This window comes from Lissotriton vulgaris, chromosome 2_1, assembly GCF_964263255.1.
Source record: "Lissotriton vulgaris chromosome 2_1, aLisVul1.2, whole genome shotgun sequence".
Taxonomy (NCBI): Eukaryota; Metazoa; Chordata; class Amphibia; order Caudata; family Salamandridae; genus Lissotriton; species Lissotriton vulgaris.
This window is the reverse complement of record NC_141687.1, coordinates 384,699,212-384,723,173: the sequence shown is the minus strand read 5'-3', so window position 1 is coordinate 384,723,173 and position 23,962 is coordinate 384,699,212. Positions and strand designations below refer to the sequence as shown.

Here is a 23,962-nt window from a genome sequence, read left to right as displayed (position 1 = left end):
TTCATTATATTATCAACATATGTTTGATTCAACCAATTTTACATGGTGCCCTAAAAAAATTAAATATTTAGGAACATGGATCTCCTCTAAAATTCATGAAACATTATCCACAATTTTACTGCTCTAAAACTTAAAATTACTAGTCCTCTTGGTCCCCATTACTTTTGTCTTGGTGGAGCAGACTTGATACGATTAAAATGATGATGGTTCCTCAGATATTATTCACACTTTCAATGTTACCATTAAAAATCCCCAATTATTATTTTACACAGATTAATTCTATATGTACTAAATTCCTATGGAATAGTAAGCGTGCACGAATTGACTTATCTTAATTAATTCATACTAAAACCAAAGACTGTGTTCGATTTCCTGATTTTAGATTATATCATAATGCTTTTTTAATTTGTCAATTCTATGCTATGTCTGAAGATTATCAAGATTTACCTAGACCATCTTGAGTTACTGTTGAATGTTCATTGTTAAATGATTTTTCTATACACAATGTTGTATTTATGACCAATTGTACTTTTATCTCTAAATACCCAATTTTGAAATATTCTCAATCCCTTTACATACACTTTTCTTTAAGGATTTTGACAAATATCAATCTTTCCTAGCCTCCTCAATATGGTTTAATAAATACATCAAATTTCGTCACAAATCATTTTACTACAAACACTTGAGAGAAAAGGGCTTTTTATGTTAACCAACTGATTGTTAACAATTTGAGTGTGCCCTTTCGTCACTTGCAAGAGAAATTTAGTCTCCCTGATTCATGTATTCAACAATATAACATTCTAGTTCCAGCTCTCTAGACCGGTTTACAAAACTTCATATCTAATCCAGTACCAGTTTCATTCACACCTGACACACCCCTGTACCAAGTTTCTACTGACAGTTCCAAGTGCTTCCTTTATATATAAAAATCTATCTGTATCTACTTGCAAACGGAGTAAATCTAATATTGAGTTATGGGAACAGGATCTATCCCAAATACTATCTATTACTCATTGGGATAAATTGTGGCAAAAACTTTTCAAGACATCCAAGGCTGCCAATATCACACAATCCCTATATTCTATTTTTAATAGAGTTGTTATTACTCCCCTTCTCCTTCATACGCCCCGGAGAGGTAGCGGTCCCTAAGGGGGGGATCTGTGAGGCCATTCCATATTGTTTCAAGAGAGAGGTTGTGGTCCCCCGGCAGGGGAGGGTCCATGAGCCCCCTACCCGCAAAATGTTATGTTATGTTAAATTAAATTTATTAAGCGCACGTACGCCCGTAGGCTTCATGGCGCTGTGGAAGACTGGCAAAACATAACATGTGACAGAAAGAAAAATTAACTAAGGATAAGCTTGCTTAAAGAGCCAAGTTTTAAAAGCCTGTCTAAGGGCTACCAGATCTTCGTGGAGTCTTAGTGGCAGTGGCAAAGAGTTCCACAGGGAGGAAGCTAGGAAGTGGAAAGATCCTCCTCCCTGGCGTTGTTTCCTGATCCGGGGCACGACTAACAAATTCTTTTGGCCAGAACGGAGAGCACGGGAGGGAGTGTAACTGACAAGCAGGCTGCTAATGAATCCAGGGCCCTTACCTTGTAGAGCCCTGAAGATAATGCATCCCGCTTTAAATGCTGCTCTCTGCGCTACAGGCAGCCAGTGGAGACTGGCCAGTCCTGGTCTGATAGACTGCCACTTAGGAATTTTGCAAATCAACCTGGCCGCTTGGTTCTGGACCAGTTGAAGTCTCTTGAGCTGCCCCGCTGGTAGACCCAAATATAAACTATTGGAGTAATCCAAACGGGACAGCACAAGAGCAATGATGACCTGAATCAGAGCAGGGTGGGTTAAAAGGTGGGCAATCTTCTTAATCTTGCGAAGTTGAAAGAAACTTGCAGATACCAGACGCAATAGTCCCAAGGAGGTGGCAAACCCGGGGCAGCGGGCGGGTCCAGTGGGCCCGCCTGCATTATTAATATTAGTAATAATAGCCCTGGGGAGGTGGCGGTCCCTGGGGTTTTAATAAGCTCTAGGAGGGGGACCCCGTGCGCCCCCTCATATATATATTATATGCCCCCGGGACGTGACACACCCAGGGGTTATTTGAAAGCAAGCAACATTTTTTTAAATTGCTGCGAATATCGTGAATTCAATGCCATTCTTTTTTTAATGCTTTTATTCCGCGGCGGGGTTCCAAGGGGACACCGGGACCATAGCTTGGGGGTCATGGTATTCCTACCCTGCCCCCTTTTCTTTATTGACACTTTTTTGGGGGAACTCTGTGAAGGGGAGTCCCAAGATGGCTGCCAATACTTCCTGGTTAAAGTGATGTCAGCCAATCAGAGCAGAGCATTTCCCTACACAAGCTTGTCTTTGTTCGCGAAGACGTCGCGACCAGAGATTTCACTATAATTTTAAACTTACATTTCTCAACACCTACTGAACAGATTTACACCAAATAAGCAAAAGACACTTCCTTGAACCAACATCTTCCTCCCTGCCAAACTTGGTGTAAGTCTGTTCAGCGCTTCGGACTGCAGCTGACATTTCCTATGGGAATTAACATTAGAAATGCACCCTTATTTCGTGCCACATTGCACGGATCAACCCCAAACATTCCAAGACACACAGAACCCAACCTGTCACTTTTTGCTTTTTAGAAAATCTCATGAAGATAGGTCAAACGATGACAAAGTAATAGCGAAGTCAAAAAATGTTTTTGCTATGGAAAGTAGGTCCCAACTATAACTACCTATTGGTGACTAACAGTGGGTTATTTAGATATAGATATATTTCTTATAGGAGACTCACCCGTTGGAAAGAACATTTATTATTTAAACTAAGTGAAATCATTTTGCAAGAAGAGCCGAGTTGAACCCTTAATTCAGAGCCAGATGATGCCTCTATTGTTTTCAGCAAAGTTATAAGAAATGCACTTAAATAATTTGTCAATGATAATGAGGGGAGAACAATTATTGGTGTTAATGTTAGTGAGAATAGTCCAATAATTCTGGTCAATATCAATGCACCAAATGGTAATTCCAAACCTTTCTACAAACCCCTGCATCATTCAGTATATAAATTTAGAGGAAAGTAGGTGCTCCAGGAAGGAGAGTTTAGTTTGGCATTACATAATCAATTTGGACAGGTAAAGCTACATATCAACATAACATCACAGTTAAAAAGGTGATTGTCGGTACAAAACCTGTTAGAAGAAGAATCCATATGGAAGGATGTGATTAAGCTTTTTGAATAAACTTTGTTTAACATTCTGTTAAACATTCAAGGAGAGATTTTTTTCTGTTATCTAAACATCTTTTAGAAGAAATTACTGACACATTTTGAAGAAAATACATCATATAATCGTGCAGATGTTATCTCGTGTGATTTTGGCGGAGACTAGAATGGTGTGGAAGCAATGGCGATTCAATTCCTTGGTGTTGCAAAATAGGGATTTTAAGTTATATAGCTTGAGACAGTTTTATATTTTTATCTTTATATTTTTGCCACACATTCAAAGCTACACTGAAGGGTTACAAACACCTTTCTCAACATATAAGGACAGAGCGTGGAAGGCAAAAAAGTATAATTATGAAAATTCATTCAATTCTCTCCATGAAGGGAGCCAGAATGGATGTGAACCAATAATTTTGAACATACTGTCTTAAAAAGTGACCCTTTATATATGATGCGTCCATTTTAGACATTATAAAAACGAAATAAAAATACGGTCAATAATTGGGAGAAATTTAGGGTCTCAACAACTAATCCAGATTTTTTTTTAAGTTTGCTTAGCAATATGAAAAACTGTTCAGTGTTGAATGCAAAACATCTGTGGATATGTAAGAATGCACATTTGGGAGGTTTACTGCACCTAATATGATGCAAGATAAATCAGCTGAAACAAATGCCATAATGAAACCTAAATAGGTTACTAATACAATTAGCCAAACCGGTATCAGATAAACCCAGGGCAGGATGTTTAGAGTGAAGATTTATTTTTTAATGTAGATTTTAGCCCTCCTCTCTCCTATCCTCGGTTAAATGTATAATGACATTAAAACTAGACATTAATCTTCGGAAGTGTATGCAATCTGCACTACCTTGGCCTCGAAACATAGCACAACTTTGGAATGCAGACTCTGGCGATAATGCGAACATAATATATTTTCACCTATGTGTTTTTTTTACTATCCAAGGTTAGAACTCGCTGATGTTTTGTACATAATACATGGCAGTCATAATGTCTGTTCAAGATTACCAGATTACCTTGCCAACAAGGTGGGGAAGGAAGGCTTTGAGCGCTACATGAACAGCTAGCAACGCCAGATGATTGATGATGAGATGTGTTTGACTGATTGTCCAGTGTCCTTGAACAGTTAGATCCTATGAATACGCCCCCTTACCCGTGAGGGAGCAATTCATTGTTATGGTTCTCTGCGGTACTGGGTCTGGGAAAGGCCGTCCTTTTAGGAGATTGTTGTGGATACTCTACTACTGCAGAGAGTGGTAAGCTTGACGGTTCACCAACACGCTTTTCCACTAGATTAAAAACTAGATTAAAAACTAGATTAAAAACTAGATTTTCCAATTGACTCGCCGCTTGAGTCCACTGATGTGCAAAACACTCTTGCAACCGACGCATATTGAGTCGGTCATAACGTACTATAGCTATGCATGAAGCTATGGTGCCGAGGAGACACATAACTGTCCTTCTTGTTATTCGCTCATGAGGCTGAAACTGGGGAATGAGTGCGTGAAAGATTGAATCTGGGTGGCATTAAGGTAATCTATACCCTGCTGTGAATTGAGCATGGCTTCTAGGTGAGGCTGTATTTGAAGGGGTTGGAGGTGGGATTTGAGTGCATTGATGATGGTGAAACCCACTTAGTGAAGTAGGTTTATGGTGGCTTGTGTAAAAACACTTTTGTCGAGTGGTGCTCTTGATGAGCCAGTAGTCTAAGTATGGAAAACCATGTATGTTTTGCCTGTGTATTTGGGCAGCTACTACTGCTAGACATTTGGTGAAAACCCAGGGGGCTGACCCCGAATGAGAGCCCATTGAATTGGAAGTGTTGGCCGTTCAATACAAATCTGAGGTATTGGGAATGTGCAGGGTGAATTGGAATGTAGAAGTAGGCGTCGTTTAGGTCTTAGTCCAGCCATGAAGTCACCTTGTGGTAGTAGCGATATGACATCTTGAAGAGTTACCATGTGGAAGTGATCTGAGATAATGTATCTGTTTAGAGGTTTGAGGTCCAAACTTGGCCTTAAGGAACCATCTTTTTTTGGGAATAAAGAAGCAGAGTGAATAAAAGCCTGGGCCTTGCTGGTGTAATGGCACAGGTTCTATGGCCCCTTCATTTATTTTACACTTCTTGAACTTCTTCTCTGACAAACTGTTGAAAGTTTGCGTTTGTGAGGTGGAATGTTTGGAGGTGTGGAAGTGAGCTCCAAAAAAGAACCATGTTGGATAATATCCAAAACTCACTGGTCAGAGGTAATGTTTCATCAGGTGGAAAAGAACCCTTGCAGAAAATCCCCAACAGGTGTTGTGTGATTGGGAGGATGGTTGGGAAGTCAAGGTTTGGTGGTGGTGGCGGCAGGTTTGGTAAACCGCCTTTACCTTAACCCATAGAATTATTGCCCCTGTAATATCCCATTGGCGAGGATGTTTGGGTGTGGGTTTTATGATAAGAGGTGGGGGTTTCATTGGAGGTAGTTTTGGATCCTCCACGATAAGAGGAGCAGTGAAAGGAGCCACGTTGCAATGGTGTTTGCAATGCCCCCATGGCGTCAGCCGTCTCATTATCCTTCTTTATCTTTTCTAGGAGTTCACTTGAAGCCCAAAACATGGCCCTCATGAAAAGGGAAGAGTCAACATGTTTTGATGAACCTAAGGTTTAAAACCTGCGACTCTGAGCCAGGCAGGTCTTTGAAGGACAACAATTGAGTTTATGTCTCTAGCCGTGGTGTCAGCTACATCGAGGGCACAGTAAATCGTGGTGTATGAAATTAACTATCCCTCAGAGGCCATTTAATACACCCTTCTTTGTTTTCCTAAGGAAGATGTTGCAGATTGTCCCCCATTTTGTCGCAATGTGCCCTGTCGCAGTGAGATAAGAGGCCAATGGAGTTTGCAATTCTCCAATGGTTGGTAGATTGTGCAGCCACCCTTTTCCCACGGCATCTATCTTCTTACTATCTCTATCTGGTGGAGGCACCTCGCCAGATGCCTGAAAGCTAACCCTCTTAGGTCTGTGGCCACCACTAACTAGTCCGGTGGGAGTTTTCCTTTAATGTATGTGGGGTCGTGGGGTGATGCCTTGAATATTTTGTTAACCTTGGGTGTGAGGACTCAGGACCTGAAAGGGTCGTTTAAAATATCAGATGTGTCTGAGCATGCCTTTCAGCATTGGCAGATATTGTGCTGAATGCTGAGGAGAGGGTTTTAAACAAGACATCACACTCTAAAGGCTCAGTGTGTAATGGAACCTTGTGGAAGGTGGCAACCCTGCCTAGGTGGTTACAGTCGGTGGTAATGTCGTCTGAGGGGGAGGGTTTAGCTGGATACAGAACTGGGTCTGTATTTGCTGGTGGGTCCGCATCGTAAGAGTACCATGGATCATACTGTTAAAAGATAGAAAATTGGTCTTCGTTCCTCATTTGTAAGAGTGAATAGACCGTCTGGGGAGTCTGTTTTGGGGTATTCTGCAACATCTCTAGCCCGGAGTGCCTTACAAGTCATCCCTCTGTTTTGAAGCAACACCCAATTTTCCCCCATTACTGCCAATGGAAAACGTTCATAAATCTGCAATGCCACAATCCACAAACTTTACTTTAATTTTATACAAATGGTTTTGATAACATTCTCCCTACATTACAGCCTCAATTAAGATTAAAGATCGGAGCCTCCCTCAGGCTGTTAAAGCCTTTACTGAAATGTCTAAAAGGATCCTTCAAAACACAGGGTTCAGGCGTTATCAAACTACTGAACACATTCTTTCTTCAGAGGCCCAGCCTGACTGAGGACAAGCTCGTCTTCCAGAAAAGAAGCCTAATTTGACTACAAAGACAAACAAACACATAAATTGTATGGTCTGGTGCTTACAGTGCAGGAGGACACAAAGCTAATCGTCTGAAGCCGTCATTCCCTTCACTGGGTCCTTCTTTCGCATCTAAAAATGAAAGAAAACATCGCTCATAAGCTCCATGCAAAAAACATTCAGCAGAGATCTTCAGTCTTCTGGAAGATGAACAGCAGCAACTTCCCCATTCCACTGATCGAAGAACAGACCTCTCCAATTCCACAAATGAATAGTAGAGGGACCTCTTTTTTTCTCAAAGCCTTTCTACTTTTGCAGATCTAAACCATGACCATCCCTTTTTGTCTATCTGAAAGCAGAGGCCTCAGTTGTTCAAACAATTAAAACTTGTAGCAGAATGTCCTGCCACTGTATCTCCTCTATTCATGCACTGGCTCCTCCTATCATCACCAGAATTATCCCACCTAGACACCTCCAAGCAACCATCCTCCAGGAGGCCTCTTGCACAACATCGGTCTCTTTTACTCACCAGTCCTTAATTTGCCCATCTAATCTGGATCATTCCTCGCAGACCTCTATAACCAGACATACCAACTCTGGCTACCCAGAACCCTTGGGCCTCATTGTCCTTTTTGACCCCCAGCCTCTTCTGGCAGGTCTCACTCACCTGCTCTTATACCCTTCCTTGGCCAATCAGGCACAGGACACTTCTACCATCACTGGAACCTCCCACAAGTTGCCTAAGCGCCTTCGTCTCGATGCCCATCTTTGCTCTCACCTCATCCAGCTGCCTCTTGGTCTCATCCTCCATCCTGCGGATGTCCTCCATGGTCAACTCCACCCATCGGTCTAACCAGCAGAAGAGCTGCCGGTGGAAGTTGGTAAAAAGACGGCGTTCTTGCTACAAAAAAGAAGAGATACTTTACAATCAATGTCAGTAGCAAAAAGAACATGCACACAGATTGCATGCAAGGATACTATATTTAACTCCAGTGTTTAAGACCACTGTTACTACACTTTCACAAATAGGGGATTTAGGCCCAATGCCCTCAAACATACAAATGGGCAATGGAAAAATCAGCAACTTTACATTCAGCTCATGTAGCTGGCTGCATACTCAAGATCTGTTTAGGAACCTTCACTGAAATGTTGTTTCGCTGCCAGAATGTGGTTATCACCTAGGCTATTTTCATTAACAGAGTAGGATAGTGATGCAGGTACTCTGATCCATATGCCAAATACTAAAGAACCAACGGTTTCCTCTCGTGTCACTTAAATTCCCATACTCCAGAAACCCCGACATGTCTACGTCTCCTAGGCTGCACATACAATCATCCTTAAGCATTTAGTAATAACCTACACCCAGCCACACATATACTTGCCCTGCCTCATACAATGTAATGACCCCTCCACTCTGACACAGCCACTTGGCAACTACAAACCTGTGAATTGCTCTACACACAACCACCACCACCACCACCCCACTCAGATGAGTAGACACAAACCCTATTCACCTTATGAATGAAGTTCTCCACTTTGTTCTGCAGGCCCCACCACTTGAACTTTACAGTGACTAGTTTATACGCACACATGTGAGGACAGTCCATCTGCTGCCCCAGCACCTTCTGCAAAAAAACGAATAAATAATCGAAATAAATATAACAAATCACAGTGATGTGGGCGGCAACACACAATGACAGTATGAACAGTGGATGGTCTTTGTGAAGGCTAGAAACTACTGTGCGATCCCCCAAATGTACGGATTCTTGACCTCTATGAGCATCATGTCATATCTCTGGAGATTGTCAGTGTGTTCAAAACCTTTGAGGGCATCTTGGTGTGTTCAAAATTTGCAATCAATGTAACAGGATATCCAACTTTGCAGCTGCTGTAGAAGTAGTATGTTTTCCAAGAAACACAGACATTTAAGAAAAGTCAAATAATCCATTACTGCAAATAGGTGGACAACCTTTGAGTAACCGCTGTCCTTTAGCCCTAGCCCTATTTCAGTCACAATGTGTTAGGAGATGGTTCTGTAATATGTTCTTGAGCAATAGAGAATAATGAGGCTTAAAAGTAATGTGATCTACTCCAATGTATCTCCTGATCTTTATTTGCCACATGTATAAACCCTCTTCTCTTCCATGAGGAGCACTGGCCATTGGACCATGCCTCAAATTATTTTCTAGGGCTGTGGGGAACGAAGGGTTACTCAAGGTGATGATACACACCTTAGAACAAAGTGCACAGAATTGATACATGAAGTGGGTAATTACATTATTCATCTCACTCATCCATTCCCAAGCAGCCTTTTGTTCAAATGTATTGAAGTGAAGGCATCATTGAGTAGGAGTGTGAATCAGGCAAGCATGCATTCCAGGGATGCTTGCCTAAGACAGAAGTGTGCCTTGAGGTAAATGTCTAGTGACTAGTGCTTAACAGAAGCCACCTTGGCTAACCACATGCTTACATTAAGGGAGTAGCACTACAAAGGTGGAAGCCCTGGCATGAAAGAAGCAATCACGCACACCTTCACAAACGGAGCCCCCACTGATGGGGTAGCATTTCAAGATAAACAAGTCTATCTGTATACAATGGATGCACAAGAAGTCTCCATGTACAGGGTACCCCTCGACTCATGATAGGTAAAAACTGCAGAGTTTAGGTCTCTTCTAAACTGGAAGCCAGCGCCCAAGACAGAGGTACTGCAGCAGAAATCCTGATTCTCACGAGTGTTAATGTACATTGAAGTCTGGTCCTAAATAATAGGGTGTGCTAGTGGACCAACATATACAGGTTCCAAACTGGGAAATTCTAATTTGCCAACTGTACATGGCAAAATGCTGTTAAGGTAAGAAGTTACATGTGATTGGTTCCAAAAGAATCAATTTTGGTGTTTAGTCAATATGAGCAGAACACAATTTCTAATGGAGGAGGAAACAAATATATCAGGTGATCAAGAAGACACCCTCAAACAATACTTCCTCGCACTCCACACTGCCAAAGCAGAAGGCAGTGCAGTTTCTCTCCATCTTCAGCATGCTTTAACAGAATGCAATTTTAAAGGCCATCAGCTCATGGATGAACCGGAATTGCTTAAAGCTAAATTCCGACAAGACGGAGGTGATGGTTTTTGGCGAACTGACTCCGTCTTGGTCTCCGGTTTGGTGGCCCTCGGAATTGGGAGCTCCCCCATCACCTGTAACCAAGGTGAAAAACTTGGGCGTGCTTTTTGATAATAAGCTTACGTTTTTAAGCCATGCCAACGCGGTGGTGTCAGCCTCCTTCTTTACCCTGAGAATGGTGAAGAAACTGCTCCCTTTTCTTCCCCCAACCGCAGGCAAAACCTTAATGTCCTCCCTGGTGCTATCTAGGGTGGATTATTGCAATGGTCTATTGCTTAACGCACAAGAGCAAGTTCTGAGCAAATTACAGTTTGTCCAGAACGCTGCTGCAAGAATTCTCATGGGTATACCTAAGCACGCTTCTATCTCTCCCACAATTCGGGAGCTCCACTGGTTACCAATAAGAAGCCGGATAAAGTTTAAGGCCATGTGTATCATTCACAAGGCCTTAAACAATAATGGACCTGATTTCTTCAAAAGAGCATTCAAACTGTACAAACCCAGTCGAACACTACGCTCTTCTTCGGCCCAACAGCTCCAAATCCCATGCACAAAAAAAGTATCTTGGGGAGATAGACGTTTTGTAGTGGCAGCATCAAAATTATGGAATCAGATCCCCTCCTCTGTCAAAAATCAATCATCACTACTCTCATTTCGCAAACACCTCAAGACCTGGCTCTTTAACCAGTAAGATGTCAGTGGAACCCCTGCAATCTGCAAACTCCAGCGCCGAGACACCGAAAGGTATTTGCGCGCTTTAGAAATTTAAAAAATAAATAAATAAATAAATAAATAAAGCATACAACGCCCCATGCACAGCTTCCACTTTAAAATTATTTAATGCTGCGTTTCAGTGGTCATCAGGAAAATTGATTCACTGCTCCTTTTTTGGATAACAAAGATGTCAGCAATAATTTGTATTCATAAAAGTAAATTTTCTGTGTACTCCTATTTGGTAAACTCTTGTGTCCCTGTGAATGTTTACTCTCACCACTCCATATTAAATTTGCATGACAAGTGCATAGTGCTGTTCATACGATCCAAAAATTACAATGATGTATACATAATATCACTCCTTGCATGTTTTCCCATTCAGAAAGCTAGAAAATGGATGTTACAAATTTTAAAAAATAAATATTTTGTATAAGTATCAGGAATAGTAGCAATCATCTACTTTGGACTGGTGCATGTTCTTCTAGAGGTTCAGATGCATTTCAAGTTACTGGCCTGAGCTGGTGTGTGTAGGCAATCCTTATTCTTATTGGGGTACTTGAGGGATGCTAATGTCGCAGCACAAGCTTTTTTTGAAAATATAAACCATCTTCCAAAACGGATTGATTGCATCTGCAAAGGTAGAGGACTGATACAGCTGGTTACTGAAAAACGTGGATTAACACATGTGTAGTGGTTCCCTGGTTGCTAGGTGTCAACCAGCAAAGGAATAAAAGAAGGCAAGTACAGAGTGGGAAGCAAGTAGCTGGCACGAAGATGTATATTTTCCCCAGACCACAAGACACTATAGTTTTGGTGCCTGGCTGAGGATAAACGACATGCAGATTGAAAAGTCAATTATGCGCCACCGAAACACGGAGTTAAACATCTCTGCACACACACCAAAGACACAACACTCCATAAACTAAGGGGGGGAAGTATGTGAGACCGGTCAGATTTAATAAGGAAGAGACGGAAATGTCCCCCAGTCTACGAGGATATTTATAATATGGAGCCTCTCCAGGCCCCCAGAAAAACAAAATGGAGATAAGAATAATGGTGAACAATGTGAGATGGCATACCTTTTGCAGACATGCAAGGACTTTAAAAAAAGATGTTCGTTGTTAAAGGTTACATTTTCAGATCAGTTTTTTGTTTGTATCATTTGATGACCACTTATTCAGGTCATTATAACTTTTCTATCACTTATGCTATCACCTGCACCCTTATCCCTCATAGTATCTGGATGCAAAGATGATTAGTAGAGTCTATGATGTGTACTCTTTCCCCTGGTCCCATTTTCCCCTCTACGTGTGAACTCATTTACAGAATAATTAGCCTCCCCCTAGTACGTATGTGACTCACATGCATGTAGAGAATCCACAACTGTAACATTTCAACAGCATGCCTAGTTCTTTGGTGTTATGATCTTAGCTTACTGTCACTTTGAACATTTTGGAGGCACTCCCACTAACACTTCAGTCATGTGCATCTTATTCAGGAAGCAGTTAAACAAATACATTGCAGTGACACCATCCACTACACCTTTTTAGGTCTCCTCCTATTAATCGCGCAAGCGATAATAGGACGAGAGTATAGAGGCTCAACCAAGCTCTGAAACCATCGCGGATTTCGTCGAGTGCATGTGCTCGTGCACGCGCTTGCCCGAGCCTCCTGCCTCCGAGAGCTTTGCTTCACTTCAAAGGAATCCGCTCCCCCCCCCCCCCCGCCCCGGATTCACACTTTTCACGGCCGCTAGGCAGTGTCTCGCATTTCTCCTCCCTCCCCACAGGAATGCCAAGAGCTTGTTTCCTTTAATGTTTATTTGTATGCTTGATAATTGCTTATTTATCTCTTGCCTTGTGTGCTATTACATACAACATGAATACAACTATAGATATTTTGTAATTTAGAGTGTATTATGATTGTATGTATTGTTACAGTACGTGTGCGTCTCAACTTAGTTTATTCACACTCTACATTCACTTCAGTGAAAGCACCTTCCCTTTAAGATGCTCTAAGCACCACGTTTATTTAATTTTTAACCTCTAATCACACGTCGAGCTATCAGCGCTCCGCCGATGCAAGCAGGAGGTTTTCTTCACCCTGGTAAGCACAGCACTGTTTTTCTGGTTTAATGAATGTTTTAAGCGCTGGACTCTGCGTTCGAGCCTCGCCTCCTTACCGCTAGCTGTTGCATGTTTTACACCTTTGAAGTCACGATTGTTAGTCGCAGAGCGTACGTAATTTGTAACACCGCTAAAAGCGTTAGGTACTTGCTAATTTCGGCGAATTTTAATATAGACACTGTTTTTTGCGCATGAGTATTATCCTGTGCACTTATCTTCACGTAGAGCATTTCCTGTTCCCTGATGCATGGTCCACATGATTTGGCACTACTACAGCCATTTAACATGAGCACTGTCGTTTTCTCGGTGTTCCATCATGTTTTTATCACGGTTTTGAGCAGCATGTGGTTTTCATTATTGCTGCATGGGCAAAGCAAGCCTGCCTCCGAGAGCTTAGCTTCACTTTAAAGGGATCTGCTCCCCCGCCCCCTGCTTCACACTTTTCACGGCCACCAGGCCGTGTCTCTCATTTCTCCTCCCTCCCCCCCACAGCAATGCCAAGAGCTTGTTTCCTTTAATGTTTATTTGTATGCTTGGTAATTGCGTATTTATCATTTCATTATTGCTGCATGGGTAAAGCATGCCATCTTCGTGCAACAACGTGCTGTCTTATAGCCTTGCTATTAAAAGGCGGCACCACCACAGCACCACTCAGCACCACCATAGCACCACTCAGCAGCACCACTCAGCACCACCACATTATCACTCAGCACCACCACATTATCACTCAGCACCACCACAGCACCACTCTGCACCACCACAGCATCATTCAGCACCACCACAGCACCACTCAGCACCACCACAGCACCACTCAGCACCACCACAGCACCACTCAGCACCACCACAGCATCACTCAGCACCACCACAGCACCACTCAGCACCACCACATTATCACTCAGCACCACCACATTATCACTCAGCACCACCACAGCACCACTCAGCACCACCACAGCACCACTCAGCACCACTACAGCACCACTCTGCACCACCACAGCATCATTCAGCACCACAGCACCACTCAGCACCACCACAGCACCACTCAGCACCACCACATTATCACTCAGCACCACCTCATTATCACTCAGCAACACCACATTATCCCTTAGCACCACTCAGCGCCTCAACAGCACCACTCAGCACAACCACAGCATCACTCAGCGCAACCACAGCATCACTCAGCGCAACCACAGCATCACTCAGCGCAACCACAGCATCACTCAGCGCAACCACAGCATCACTCAGCGCAACCACAGCATCACTCAGTGCAACTACAGCATCACTCAGCGCAACCACAGCATTACTCAGCGCAACCACAGCACCACTCAGCACCACCACATTATCACTCAGCACCACCACATTATAACCCAGCATCACCACAGCACCACTCAGCATCACAACAGCACCACCACATTATCACTTAGCACCACCACATTTTCACTCAGTACCACCACAGCACCACTCTGCACCACCACAGCATCACTCAGCACCACCACAGCATCACTCAGCACCACCACAGCACCACTCAGCACCACCACATTATCACTCAGCACCACCACATTATCACTCAGCACCACCACAGCACCAATCAGCACCACCACAGCACCACTCTGCACCACCACAGCACCACTCTGCACCACCACAGCACCACTCTGCACCACCACAGCACCACTCTGCACCACCACAGCACCACTCTGCACCACCACAGCATCACTCAGCACCACCACAGCATCACTCAGCACCACCACAGCACCACTCAGCACCACCACATTATCACTCAGCACCACCACATTATCACTCAGCACCACCACAGCACCACTCAGCACCACCACAGCACCACTCTGCACCACCACAGCACCACTCTGCACCACCACAGCACCACCACAGCACCACCACATTATCACTCAGCACCACCCCATTATCACTCAGCAACACCACATTATCCCCTAGCACCACTCAGTGCCACAACAGCACCACTCAGCACCACTACAGCATCACTCAGCGTAACCACAGCATCACTCAGCGCAACCACAGCATCACTCAGCGCAACCACAGCATCCACTCAGCGCAACCACAGCATCCACTCAGCGCAACCACAGCATCCACTCAGCGCAACCACAGCATCCACTCAGCGCAAACACAGCATCCACTCAGCGCAAACACAGCATCCACTCAGCGCAACCACAGCATCACTCAGCATAACCACAGCAGCACTCAGCGCAACCACAGCATCACTCAGCGCAACCACAGCATCACTCAGCACCACCACAGCATCACTGGTTCAAATATATTCTCTCAATGTTTCAAGCATTATTATAAATGTCACAAAAAGATGGTAATATTTCACTTCTGTTCTTGGATTTGTCACAATAAAATACACTGAACATAATCTTCACAAAAGTTATTTACAAAAGTATAAGCTATTGCCATTATAAATTACAATCACTTTTATTTAAGTACTAGCAGCCCGTCCCGACGTTGTCCGGGTAAGAATTGCTGCCGGCCAGTAGTATATTGTTTTGTAGGATTTCGTTTAGATAGCATTTCTTATCTGTGACAGGCCTGTGAAATGCTCCGATTCACAGTTTGATGCACTTAAGAGTGCGCCTTTAGTAGTGTGTGAACTCGAGTTTCCCTACTTTATTTTTCCTTGCAATATTATATAGTGCAAACTCGACAACATGGCATGAGCACAATTTACATTACAGAAGAACACATTCATTTGTGGTAGGCACGGGGAGACAAATCGATTTACCTGGAATCACAGGATGTTGAGCTGATGCCGAGATTCGAACGTAGCTCCCCAGCTCTAAAGTTCGCAATTCTAGAACTTGTGGCGGGAGGTGTGTCTACAAGTGTATGTCGGTGCTGGCCATCAATGAGACAGACCTGTGTATTTTTCAAATCGGTGGTGAAAAAATATGAGTATGCTGCTGGAGATGTGTGCCGCCGTGCCACCAATGTACTTAACTGGGGAGGGTAAACACCCATTATTCCGCAACTTTCTTTCCGCATGCCATCATTCCGCATACTTTCATTACGGAATTACCATGACTGTGCAATGCCATTATAACGCATGGCATTACATTTTATATGCTTTCACCACGCATACATTTACAACGAAATTTGTTGTAAATGTATGAATGGTAAAAGCATGTTTTTTTTAATGTTTGGATAAGGTAAGTATGGGTATAGGGGTATATGTTTTGGGGTACTGAGGTGTATGTTTTGGGGTGTTTGGGTATTTTAAGCGTTCAGATATAGTTTTGGGTTGGGGTACAGGGGTATTTTTAGGGTTCAGGGCTAGGTTTGGGTTTTGGGGTATAGGGGTATTTTAAGGGTTATGGGGTAGGTTTTGGGTTTTTGGGTACAGGGGTATTTTAAGGGTTCAGGGCTAGGTTTGTGTTTTGGGGAACAGGGGTATTTTAGAGTTCAGGGGTAGGTTTGGGTTTTGGGGTACACAGTTATTTTCATGGTTCAGGGCTACGTTTGGGTTTTGGGGTACAGGGGTATTTTTAGGGTTCAGGGCTAGGTTTATGTTTTGGGGTACAGGAGTATTTTAGGGTTCAGGGGTAGGTTTGGGTTTTGGGGTACACAGTTATTTTCATGGTTCAGGGCTACGTTTGGGTTTTGAGGTACAGGGGTATTTTTAGGGTTCAGGGGTATGTTTGGGTTTTGGGGTACACAGTTATTTTCATGGTTCAGGGCTACGTTTGGGTTTTGGGGTACAGGGGTATTTTTAGGGTTCAGGGCTAGGTTTATGTTTTGGGGTACAGGAGTATTTTAGGGTTCAGGGGTAGGTTTGGGTTTTGGGGTACACAGTTATTTTCATGGTTCAGGGCTACGTTTGGGTTTTGAGGTACAGGGGTATTTTTAGGGTTCAGGGGTATGTTTGGGTTTTGGGGTACAGGGGTATTTTAAGGGTTCAGGGCTAGGTTTGGGTTTTGGGGTACAGGGGTATTTTAGGGTTCAGGGGTAGGTTTGGGTTTTGGGGTATACAGTTATTTTCATGGTTTAGGGCTACGTTTGGGTTTTGGGGTACATGGGTATTTTTAGGGTTCAGGGGTAGGTTTGGGTTTTGGGGTACATGGGTATTTTTAGGGTTCAGGGCTAGGTTTGGGTTTTGGGGTACAGGGGTATTTTTAGGGTTCAGGGGAAGGTTTGGGTTTTGAGGTACAGGGGTATTTATAGGGTTCAGGGCTAGGTTGGGGTTTTGGGGTACAGGGGTATTTTTAGAGTTTAGGGATAGGTTTGGGTTACAGGGTATATTTATAGGGTAAGATGGGTTAGTGTTTAAGGGTGTTGGGGTATTTTAAGGAGTAAGGGTGGGTTATGATTAAGGGGTACAGGGGTATTTAAAGGGAGCAGGGTGGACACCCGGAGCTGGAATGTACAGAACCTGGGAAGAAAAAACAATGAAATATTGGGCACAACGCTCGCGGTTTTTGTCCGTAATCCTGCGCCCGGCACACACCCACGCACCCGGCACACGCCCACAGCACACGATTTGAGACATGGCATGAAGGGCGGAATGTACCACACGCCCCCAGCGTTTGTCACGCCTCCAGCACACGCCCACAGCACAAAGCAGACACGCCCACAGGGGACTACTTTGCTGGCACGGTTCTTTTACCTTTCAAATGTATATGGTGGGCGTCTGCATAGCCTATGTCCTTCTGCTGCAACTGCCCTTTACCAACGCTGTATTGGGTGTTGTGACTGGTGCTGTGGTTCCTGAGATTACCCGCCTCAAAGTTTGGGCTCCCTCTTTATTATATTAGTATAGATAGATATAGATTAATTATTTAAAAAAATTAAAAGCCATTGTTATTTGGAATATCAATACATCTAAGTCACGTAAATACAAAACATGCTGCATTACAAATGCTATAGGTGTCACATTTGCAAAAGTTATAACTATTGGCATTGTAATTGACAAAGCTATTAATTTAGCTACTTTCAAAAACAACACATAAATAAATAAATTGTCATTTACAAGACCAATAGCTCAAACTTTCCTAATGCGAGACCTATTGCATTGCAAATGCTTGTTGTTAGAGGATCCTTTTCTATTTGTTTCTGTTGGGCAGACCATAAACTAGTTAATTTCCTTAATGCCAGTGGCAAACATGCTAAAATTGCGAGTGGGTGCAAATCAAAGACCTTCAAAAAAATGTTCCCATATCTTTATTGAGTTTTGTAGACAGTACAGCTTCAGACGCCCCGAGCAACAAACAAGAATGATGGTGCAAACATCAGTGCAGTTGGACAGATGTCCTCCATACAAAATAGAAAACAGTAGATCCATCGCAAAGTATCATCAGAAATATGGGATATCAAATATGGAAAACATTAAACCAACAAATAACATAAGGCTTACTGCAAAACAACTGTTGTAGTATCTTCGTTGTGTGAATTGTTAGGTGTACGACCACCTCAGAATGGACACGGTTCTACACCCATAGTTGGAATGTTCCAATATGCTCGGTGGTGGTTACTAATAATCTGAATCAGTCAGTATCATTCTGAAAAGCGTATACTAGGTTGTCCCAATCAGCGGCCATGGGACGTCGACTAAGGCTGTGTAACTTCTCTCTATGTAATGGTGCTGACTCCGCCATGGACCACTGCAGCACTGCCCCTACCATGGGGTTGACCCAGGAAGCGATTCTTTCACTATATCTTGAGTGTGCATTCGGCCAACGGGATCGACAGGTCAATGAAGGTCGAAACAGATCCCCGCATCTGTCAACGGCCATGGAGACCAAGGAGACATAACTCTGGCCTACACATGTCCGGACGACCTGTGGTTCTATGAAGTGTTACACAAATCTCCTCCCAGAACTGATGCACTATGAAGCACTCCCATAGCATGTGGAATATATCTGCGCTGGCCTTTCTACACCGGGGACAATTCGGAGAGGAGATTGAGTATATGTGATGTAGTTTGACTGGAGTCAAATAAGCATGGTACAGGATATTAAATAGGATATCATAGAAATGCAGTAAGTAACTAAGTACATTTTTTGTATAAGTTAATAAAACCCTTTACAAAAAAAATCGTTCAAGGGGAAAATTCATCAAAATAAAACTAGAATTTCATCATTTATGCAGACCAACAATAACAAGCATTTACAATGCAACGGTCTCGCCTTTGCCAAAGTTAGAGCTATTGGCATTGTAAATGACAAATTTTTTATTTATGTGTTCGTTTTGAAAACAGATAAATAAATGGCATTGTAAAATGTCAATAGCTTAATCTCTCGCAAATGCGAGACCTATTGCATTTGCACCCACCCACACACCCACAGAGAGCCCCCCCCATACACACACACCCCGAGAGCCCCCCCCACACACACACACCGAGAGCCCCACACACACACACCGAGCCACACACACACACACACCAAGAGCCCCCCCCCACACACACACACACCGAGAGCCCCCCCACACACACACACCGAGAGCCCCCCCCCCCCACACACACACACACCGAGAGCCCCCCCACACAAATTAATGTCTAAAATAAGCTGCAGGCTTGGGTGGCCCGTTTGCTCCATAATGTGGCTCTGTTTTGCTTGCATGGAATGTGACATTGGCTGGTTCCGGGTGGCACTTGAACCCGTCACGTGAGATGCGCTGAGCGGAAGCTGGGGTGCACAGCCTGTGCGTTTTGTCACTTAAGTACGACTTTGCTGCTTAGTTACTTCATGCAAGACATGTCTCAGCCATCAAACTTAACTGAAGCACTCACCTTGTGACACTTTACGGCTCTGTGGTCTTTGTGAGGTGGGATGAACCATGCACACTCGGGCAGAGGCGAGAACTCAGCTCCTGCGAGCCCCGATTAAAAGTGAGGGCGCTCGTCCTATAGCATAGCTCGCTGCTTCATTTTACTCTTGGCCCGCTTGGCCCCTGACACAATAAATCCAGCTACAGTTATGTGGGGATTTAGCAATGAGTCGGAGGCAAAGAAAGGGAGACGCAATACAAACAAGCAGCACTAACAGCGCCGATCGCTATTGTAAAACAAGCTCTTAAAATTAAAATAAAAGTGGAGGCAAAGTAAACAAGTCAGGTCCCGGGCCGGCAGCCAATCACAGCGCGGCCCGGGGAATGACGTCACGGGGGTGTCCCGGGCCGGCAGCCAATCACAGCGCGGCCCGGGACACACGGCAACAAGGGGCGGGGCTTAAAAAAAGACACGGAAACGCCCCTTAGTCGCGTTCCGACGGGGAAAGTGTGATTGACAGCCAATCTCTTCCAATGGCTAGCCTCCATTTATGGAGCTAGCCAATGGAAGACAGAGGCCGGACAAAGTCCCATACTGTAGGAACATAAGATTTCTCTGGGCGGAGCTAGCGCTCCGGCCCAGGCGAAACCTAAAAAGAGCTGTGGGGCAGTTTAGATTAACCCAGCGTTTCCTGTTCAGCTGGCTTATGCCGTGCTCGACAGGAGTATCTATTCATTTGATGAACTTTGGGCGGTTCTTAGTCCCAAACATGTAACATAAAAACATGAATAAAATAGAGCCTATGGGTTACATGTATATCTAAAAATAACAAGATTAGTAGCATCTTATAGCAGCCTTGTAGCCAGATTTTATAATGGGGATGCTACAGGTCCGTAGCGTGTTAAATGCCCAGGAGTTACCAAAAGATTATTTTCGATGCATTAAAAGGAAAGCTTTTTGTGCAAGGCGTTTTCCCAGTAAAAGAGTGCCAATTCCGGGGGGTGGTGAGCCCGTGTTCGAAGTGGTTTATGGTGTGTCCCGGATCTCTTCATTTTCTCCTCAACCGCCCCCATAAATTATACCAACTGACATGCCAGCTGTAGGTCTCCTCCTCCAAATCAAGCCTTCACTGCTTGTCTGCAGGATCTTATCCTCATGATGTTGAAAATTGATATAAAATACAAATGACGTTCAGGGTCGAGTCTGCGGCAGGTGAATAGTAGGTGTGTGATGCTCTCCTCTGCTTTCCAGCAAAGAAGGCACTTAGGGCCAGATGTAGGTACGCTATTACCGGTCGGTATCGGCCGAATTCGGCCGTTACCGACCAGTAATAGACTTTTCCTATGTAGGAGGCTTTTTTACCGATTCAGTAAATAACGAATCGGTATTTACCGAACCATCATTTACCGATTCGATATTTACCGAATCGGTAAATAAGATGTAGGAAGCACTGTAAACAATGCTTCTGGGCTTTAAGGATTCGTTATTTACCACCAACTACTAGTTGGTGGTAAATAACAAATTCCTATGTAAATGCAAATATGTGCATTTACACCTGTGCCATGTGACAGACATACATGCCCCTAGGGCATGTATGTGTGCCACATGTGCACACAAGCACTAATCAGGGGTGCAGCAGAGTGTCAAAGTGACACCCTGCCACCCTTGACTTTTTTCCAATTTTACCGAATCGGTATTTACCGATTCGGTAATTTTACATTCATGAATGAATGGCAAATACCTAATCGGTAATTACCGAATTTTACCGAATAATTACCTACATTGCATTTACCGATTCAAAAATACCGAATCGGTAAAGTTCGGTATTTTCGAATCGGTAAATCTAAATTACCTACATCTAGCCCTTAGTTATTTCTGCGAATCGCTTCCATGGTGGAAGGTGCGGCAGGACGGGAAGAATTCCCATTCGAAACCAGAGATATTTCTCTTTTAATCTCCTGCTGAAGCCAGCACGCAGATAGACTTGAAGCTGTTCAGCGCACCCGAGGTTCCCCAGAGCTCCTTCAGGCCTAGGCGATTTTTGGATGCTGTCATGTAGACTCTTGCTGTGCTGGCTTTGATTGAGTTTATCTCTTTCCATAGGTGGAAATTCAAAGAGTTTTGATCAGATCTTCTGATCCAAACCACCATTTCACATTGGCGACGTTTCGAGCTATTTTTTGCAATTGTAGACCAAACTCCAGCCTGATTTGTGCACGAGACACATAATTTGGCAGGCTGAAGATTATTCTTGCTGATCTCGACACGGTTTGCTCCAAAGTATCCTCAACTTTTCCCCTGAGGCACTCGCTCCCGTAAGTGATAGCTGGAGTTAATTGTGCATGTAGAACCTGTAGTAGAGGATTGAAGCTGGCCGAGCAGTTTTAAGTTTGAGAGATTTTAGAGCTACCGCTATTGTGTTACCTCTCCTAACAGCGAGTCACAGGGTAATATTGTTTTGCCACCAATTTGAAATTGGTGGTAAGCCAGTCACAAATGGGACAGGGTCTCCACGGGACCCGTTCCCCCTTGTGATTGGCAGCAAAAAAAAAAAAGAAGATTTAAGGGCAGGCAGTGGTCCTTTTGACCACTGCCTGCTCTTAAAAAACAAGCATTGGCATAGCCAATAGGTCTCGCCTTTGGGACCTTATTAGTGTTTGGTTATCCAGCACAATATCCTTGGTGCAACAACATCAACTGTTGCATGGCTAAACACTGAAAAGGTCCCAAATGCGAGACCTATTGGCTATGTCAATGCTTGTTATTATTGTTGTGAGTGGATCAGGTATGGCATTGTATTACACAACCTCCTTCAGTACAACCTCGGGAGACTGCTGCTAAAGGTTTCTGCATGGAGGATTTATATCTCCAACAGCCCCCAAAGAAGCAAACTTCAACCGGCCTGTACTCCGTTTTGTGATATTAATCCATAATGAAGTATGCACCGAAGTAATTATAATGAAATCCGCTGGGTCTAATCATAAAGGAAATTAAATTCTCTAGAGCACAACAGAATTGTGGGCGCGCTTTGCGGTTCTCTGATGCAAGTGAGGAATTAGTTTACAGTCCCCGCAGCCTGGTTTAATACTGTAACGGCTTGACTGGTAGAAACACACGCCTGCTTCCATGTCAAGGATCTGGTGGCGTGTAGCACGGAAACACAGGTAAACACTCACCAGGCTATAGTTGATAGGCCTCAGAAAGGTGAAAGTGTCCGGTTGCCATCAGAGGAGGATTGCATGGCCAGGCACCGAAGTTCCTTCTAGCATAGGGTGACCAGAATTGTAAAGCCAAAAACCGGGACATTTCATGGAAATAGAAGGGCTTCAGTTTTATTTCAAGCGAGCGCACAGTATGACAGCGCTCCTCAGCTCGGATTTACAGAACAGGTAGTTAGAACATACATAAAATGCTGTTTTTAAACACAGAAGCTGCACAGTTAATTACCTTGCTTTCTAGAAACAACTGCTCACTATCCCTGCTTAAAAAAAACACATCCCGCCGTTTTTAGCTGACCCTCTCTAAAAAATGGGACAGGAGCTAAATTTCCTGAAATCTGCCTGGACAGCTGGTGAAATTCCCGGACTGTCCGGGCAAATCCGGAACGCCTGGTCACACTATTTTAGGAGCCGGTAACCTAATTGGTTACTTGCGCTGCTTTCGCGGTGGCCGGGGAGTTCCTAGGGCTTCCTCTAAAAGGCCACAGCGAAGCGCCCACGTGAGTTCGCTACAACATCAGGATAGATTGAAGAAGCAATCCAGTTTCAATTGGGCCCAGTAGGGAGTGACTATGTGGCCGCCACTTAGAGCACATTAGTAAAGAAAGTGAGTCAGTATGTAGACGGACATATTTTAGAAATAAAATTAACAGCATAGAGGAACGTGCCCACAGCTGTCCAATCCAGTCGTTCTTTAGTGCATCTTCTTTTCTTCTTGCCATCTTTTCCTATTTTTGCTTCTCCCTCCTCACGTAATGTTATGTTGAATTCAAAGGTGTCTGGCATTGTTCCCCAAACCAGAGAGCGTGCATCAATCATATCTCGCCGGAACCTCACAGGGTATCCTGGAGTCAGTGCAATTTATTAGATAACATCGGTTCAAGTGGGTTGAAGGACGTCTCAGTCAGAGCAGGCAGCAGCAATTTCTCGCTACGACAGGGTAAGACCAGCCTGCCAAAATTTGTGCCGGGAAATTATGAGTTAAATTGCAATGCATGCAGCATTT

The 23,962-nt window shown here is 43.9% G+C and overlaps 1 protein-coding gene across 1 annotated transcript in view; it reads right to left on the bottom strand.

Annotated features, from left to right (window-relative positions):
• The window catches only part of PITPNA (phosphatidylinositol transfer protein alpha), a 181,955-nt gene that overhangs the window by 13,902 nt on the left and 144,091 nt on the right, over positions 1-23,962 (bottom strand). Inside the window, exons 9-11 of the mRNA XM_086955213.1 lie at positions 8,558-8,668; positions 7,822-7,944; positions 7,109-7,175 (exon numbers count right to left, since the gene is read on the bottom strand). Coding sequence (XP_086811339.1) covers positions 7,128-7,175; positions 7,822-7,944; positions 8,558-8,668 — 282 coding nt within the window. The 3' untranslated portion in view covers positions 7,109-7,127. The remainder of the gene's footprint in view (positions 1-7,108; positions 7,176-7,821; positions 7,945-8,557; positions 8,669-23,962) is intronic.